This window comes from Candoia aspera, chromosome 4, assembly GCF_035149785.1.
Source record: "Candoia aspera isolate rCanAsp1 chromosome 4, rCanAsp1.hap2, whole genome shotgun sequence".
Taxonomy (NCBI): domain Eukaryota; kingdom Metazoa; phylum Chordata; class Lepidosauria; order Squamata; family Boidae; genus Candoia; species Candoia aspera.
The window spans coordinates 44,328,194-44,334,193 of record NC_086156.1 but is presented as its reverse complement, the minus strand read 5'-3'; the positions used below and the strand labels follow the sequence as shown (position 1 = coordinate 44,334,193).

Genomic DNA, 6,000 nt, shown 5'->3' with positions numbered 1-6,000 from the left:
ACCCCACACATTATGGTCCTCGCCGCTTCCAATAAATAAAAAAGCAATAATAATAAGAGAAGCTTCCAACTGCCAAAATATTTCCCAGCAGCTGTTATAAAACTTTTTCCACTCTGGAGTCCTCTGGAAATGTTCTAATCCTAAATCCCAGAATTCCCAGGCAGTATGCTAATATGTGTTTGGAATTCTGGGAATTGTAGTCGGAACACTTTGAAAGAGCACCGGGCCAGGTAAAGCCCGGTATAAAGTAAGAGCGCCTTTAAACTTAGGTACGCTATATTTTACTCCTCTTCCGAGTGATAATCGGGACCGAACACCAACCGCTTTATTTTCCAATTTAGAACCGTGGATACGTTTCCCAGGGCAGAAGTTACGTGCATCCTTTCCCCTCCGATTAACACCCCCCCAAGGCTCGCGGATGGACAGGAGATTGATTGACAGATTCCTTCCGCTCACTACCTAACATGCTTCCAGTACAAGCCTTTGGGGTTTCTTTCTCCTCCCGCCTGTAACGGCTACTGACAGCAGAAACTGAACTAGCCCCCTTCTGCACCGAGGAAAGCTGCGCCCGCTGAACTTCTGCCTGCCGGCAGCAGCTTCAAAACGCAAGACCGCCCCGGAGGCTTGACCAGAGAGAGAGGGAGGGAAAGGGGATTCGCGCGAGTCGGATGGCCTGGCGTCTGCCTCACCCCGCGGGCCGAAGCGCGCGCAAACCTGCCTTCCCATTCCACCCGTCCAAAACGGTCGGGTGCGGTACCTCCGGGACTGGCAGAGGGCGGAGCAGGAGGCGGCAGGAGTTCCCTCAGTCACCCGCCCTGCCTCCCGCCATTATGGCGACATGGCGGTAGAAGGAGAGCGAGCAAGCAAGCGAAGCGACTGCGCAGCCGTGCCGTCCCCTCGCCTCGCACTTGAGTGAGCGCGGGGGAATCGGGCCGAGGCGGGGAAGCGGCCTCTCAGGCGAGTGGCCGGCCGCGGCCGCTTCGCTCGCTTTCCTGTCGGCGGGAAGGGAGAAGCGGCAGAAGGATGGCAGAAACGGCGGGGCTGAGCTCTCAAGCCGCAGCGGCGCCATCACTCCGCGCCGCGGCGATAGGTCCCGGAGCCTCCCCCGTCGCTGCTTCTAGGGTCCCGCAGAGATGGAAGCACCTTCGCAGACCCGGGGCCACTAGCTGAACACCGCTTCCCGCTGCTCCTTCGGCGCTCGGGCTGGAAGGACGAGTGGCGGACGTTTCGTTCTCTACTCCGCCCCGCCGGCGGGTCCCACAGAGAGGAGCCGCAGGAGGAGGAAGAAGAAAGGAGGCGGTGGCGAGGGAAGGACCATGGGCGCCAAGCAGAGCGGCCCTGCGGCCGCCAATGGCCGAACGCGGGCTTACTCCGGGGGGGACCTGCCGTCCAGCAGCAGCAGCGGCGGCGTTAACGGGACTGGCGGGCGGCCGATAGGCGGAGCGGTGAGGTACACGCAGCTGGCGCCAGGACTGCACCATGCGGCCTCCGGCTCCTCGACTAGCGGCGGGGCGACGACGGCGGCTCCCCCTTTGGCAGCGCCCAGGAGCAGGTCTTTGGGTGGGCCAACCGCCTCCGGGACTCGTGCAGCGCATTCTGCCTTCAACATCCCGAACAGCAGCAGCCTTTATGGCTCCCAGGACTCGGTCAGCAGCACTCCCGAGGAAGGGGGGCGGGAACGAGCCGCGGCGGGTGGCGGCGCAGGAGGACTCGGCGGGAGCAGCGGAGGACCCCGGCTAGTTATCGGCTCGCTGCCCGCACACCTTTCGCCTCATCTATTTGGAGGTAAACATTCCTGTCGGCTATGGTGAAAGGGGCCTGTGGGAGTGGGGAACTAAAGTCCTTGCTGAGAGAGAGTAGTTCTGGGGGCTCCCTTAATAAATGTCGGGAGAAGGAAAAGGGGAAAATGTTCATTATTAAATCTCCGAATGTTCGATGGCCAGACTCTTCATGGTTTTGATCTCGGGACTGCTAGTCTCCTCCAGGTCGAAGAGCATACTCCACGTGACCGATAACAGCAAAGTTTCCATTGAGCTGCTAGTACTATTGAGTACAACCTTGCTGTTTAACGAGATTGAGTTACACTGTGTTCAGGGGTTGAGTCTGCCGTTAAGTACTGTACAGCTAGGTAGGTTTGAACTCTGAAGATAGGTATTCAAAGTAAAATTGTAGTCAGATGGGAATTACTCCCAAACAAGTCCGACTGAGTACAACACGTTTTAAGTGCACAGACTTGGCTTTGCATTATTAAATGTAGCTTTACATGTACTTTAGAGCTGGCTGTTCCCTTGCTCTCATAGATTACCATTGTATGTGCACAGTGGGCCACTTCTTAAGTGCTTTTTTCACTGGATACTTTTCTGACAGAAACCGATGTCACCACTGGAATATAATGATCAACAAGTGCTTCTGTACTGAGGAGTCCTACTTACTTGAAAAATTCTTACAGATAATTTTTTCCCTTAAAGTGGCAAAGCCTTGGGTGGATTTTAATTGCTCATATCATCTAAGGAATATTGAAACTATTTTTTAGAGTAGGACACTTAATTGAAATCACACTGGACACAATATTACAATAATGATAGATGTTGGTTCATCTGTGCTTTTTATTTGGTTTTTCTGGAAAGAATTATTAAGAATGTTCCAGATTGAACAGGTCTGGTTTCTTAACTTTTGTTTCAACAGAGGAACTGAAAGAAGAAACCAAAGCTGTAGTACCTCAGTTAATATAAGTGTCTGCCCTAATTGTTTTTTGTTGGTCTGTAAAGTCACTTATCTGATATTTATATAATTAGGATTTAACTGAATAATATTCTCTCTGTCTATGCATGTTATTTTAAACTGACCAAAGTCTATGTTTCAGTATTGGCTTAAAAAAGAGAAGGAGTTTGTTCCTAGCTTAGGTTAATGAATTGTTCATTCTGAAAATGTTCTGTAACTTAAGAGTTACATTAATTTTATTTACTTGAAACAAAAAAATATTTTTTAATAAGCAAAGGCATTCAGATGGGATAAGAACAATCGCAGTAGCAGACTTTTTACGAAGTATAGAGAATTGAAAATGGGGTCAATAGTCCAGGTTGAAAACTTACTTCTGCACTCTTGCAGCCAATATAGTTCAGTGGAATCCGCTAAGTGCACATAACATTTCAGCCTTAGTACAACGCTGACTTTTAAAATGCAATAGAGCTTGTAATGTTGGTTTTGAATTCTTATGGAAATAAGTTGAATTTTTTACTAGCTTTGTTTTATAAAACAGCTTCAGCTTTTCTAGTGCTCTCCATTGCTCTTAATAGTGATTGCTTATACGAGGTCTTTGGCTGAGCTGAATACTTAAGTCTGTGAGATATCTGTATGATGAGACTGCAAGAGGATGGTGTGGGACGTTTGCTTCCTTTTTTCTGGCAAAGGTGATAAGGTGAAATGAATACAATCTTCCTGTGGAAGTTTTGGGAAGAGTACCTGATTGAGTCAGCACTGCAACTGTGTTTCAGGAAATACCTTGAATCCAGTTAAGTCTCAGTGTATTGCTATTACCAGCTCAGTATGGCTATTAAATTTTTAAAAATAAAATAACAAGTGTAGTGATTGGTTATTCCTAATATGTTAGTATTGTGCAGTGTCTGCACTGGAAATCTTATTACATGCCTTTTCTACTGGGTGTTCCCTAATGGTTGAGTTCACATATTGTATTAAGCAATACAGTAGCTTGCTTGATTCTGAGTTATTAGTTATAAGCCAAATTTGCACACCATACTGATTTATTGCTTGTATGAATTGAGCCAACAGTGGATTAACTACAGTTAAACAAATCATGGCTTAGAGTAATGTATGAACCTATCCACTATGTTCCTGAAGTATTGTTTATTAGAACGAAAGCCTCCTAAAGGTTGGCTGTTTCAATAACTATTGTATCAGTGCTTATAGCCTCTCTAGAAACAAACAAATTGCCAAAATGTTGGATTTTAGGCTGTGTTGCCTTTTTATATATTTAAATTTATACATGAGAGTCTCTGCATTTATTATATAGATCTGTCTTGGATTAAAATAGATGACTAGTTTTAAAAAACATTTCAAAATTACAAATTATAAAAAATTACACATTACACATAAGCCAAATGGTGCATGGGAATTCTTATCATGTTCAAGTCTCTCATCCCATCTATAGTAATCAAAATTAATAAAATGCTTTTGTTCTGAGTAATCTGTTAATTTTATATGGAAAATATACTGGCTCTGTGCCATCTTTCTCCCTCTGCGTCTAAATAGCTCATAAGGGCCTGTTAATAAACAGTAATTTTCAAAATGCCATCAGCTTTGAATAGTAGAAAAGCACTTTTCTGGTCTATTGCTGTTAGATATTTTTAATCAGTCTGATAACATTGCAACTTACTAGATGACTTTGTTATATGCAACCTTGAGCTCTCAGAAAAAAGTCTTTACAACTCAAAAGTTAAGGTTTTTTATTTAGGATGTAAATATCATTATGTTGTTAATCAAACAGTGCCCCAATTTTTTCCAACAGCATTTCAGTTTCTTAGAGCGCTTGCTGATACGTGATCTTGAACCATTCATATGCTACTAAAGTTCATCTTTGTAATGAGTGGAGGGCTGCTTTTAACTAGCTCAAGCTTGTCTAGATGTGGCTTCTTCTCTAGCAGTTCCTTGTATATTATGTACCTGTTTCAGATATACCATTTTAATTTTTTTTTCTTTTGGGATTTATTTAAAACTGGGTTCATTATTTGTAGACATGTATTAATTTGTTACTTGAGCAATTAATATATAAGTGAATGTTGAATTAGTTATGTATGTAATTGGTTTTATGTATGCTTTTTCATGTTTTTAATTTTTTTTTAAGAAAAATGAAAGAAATAGGGCTAATGTAAAATTTTTCCAAATTCGAGGGAAAATTTATATTAGCCGTATTTCTACATGTGATTGTTTCACATATTCAGGTTAAACTTGACATATTCTCATTCCTTTTGAGATGTTTGCTAGTGATGTTTTTGCTAGGAGTGTTTGCTAGTGATGGATAAGGTTGGAACCAAAAGTGAAGCCATTGCTGTTTCAAGCTCCAGCACAAGGTTTATAATAAATTGCTCAGCATGTTTATAATGCCAAGAGTTGGCAATTCAGAAAATCACCACTCTTTTGAGTGCTTTGTGGCTGGAATTGCACTTGTTTCCCAAGAAGGCAAGCTTTGTTTGTTCTCAGTCCCAAAACAGAACCTTTCACCCTTAAATGAACAGCTCTCCATCATTCAGGATCACCCCATCAACTGATTTTCATTCAGAATCAATCCCTAAACTGATTAACACTGAACCACAGTCTCATGATAGAGCATTCATTTCTGTCTTTCAGATCAGCTCCTTTTATTCACTTGATCGCTTTCTGCTTTCTCCTCCTGTTGAGTTGCTCCGCATCATTTTTGTCACCCAGTTTGTTTCTGTTGTAAACCAGAAGACTTTATAGAACCCCATTACTATACTCAAGCCTCCCTTTACCAAGCAGTAATGCTTTGTTTAGTTGTTTCTTTTTGGGCTGTCTAGAAGCATTTCAAAGCTTCCAGCTGTCCTCTATCTTTATTCCTGAGAATGTCCCTGAGACAAAAAGGATGACAAGTGGATGAATGCCAGCTTTTCATTTTGAAGCACTTGTAGTTCTCCTCCAAAAAACAAAAGTAACATTACTAGCATCAGCTGGGCATTTTACAGGCACAACTCCTTCCAGATGTGGATACTGATCAGGTATGAAACATTGCTCAAAGATAATGTGCCCCTTTTATGATTGCTGTGGCACATAAGATATTACTCCATGTGATCTAGGAGAGTGTGTTTATAGTATTTTCATTCTTTATGGTTTTCTAGAACTTTGCATGTTGTAGTAGTTAAAGTGTCAAAACTATTTCTCTACTCAGCCATGAAGCATATTGGGTGACTCTCCTTTAGTTATTTAGCCCATCTGGCAATGGGGGGCACTATAATGATGAAATGGAGA

The 6,000-nt window shown here is 43.4% G+C and overlaps 1 protein-coding gene across 1 annotated transcript in view; it reads left to right on the top strand.

Annotated features, from left to right (window-relative positions):
- Window positions 1-635: 635 nt before the first annotated feature.
- ZNRF2 (zinc and ring finger 2) overlaps window positions 636-6,000 on the top strand; it is a 63,992-nt gene continuing 58,627 nt past the window's right edge. The window contains exon 1 of the mRNA XM_063303960.1: window positions 636-1,785. Within this exon, the coding sequence (XP_063160030.1) occupies window positions 1,317-1,785 (469 nt within the window). The 5' untranslated portion in view covers window positions 636-1,316. The remainder of the gene's footprint in view (window positions 1,786-6,000) is intronic.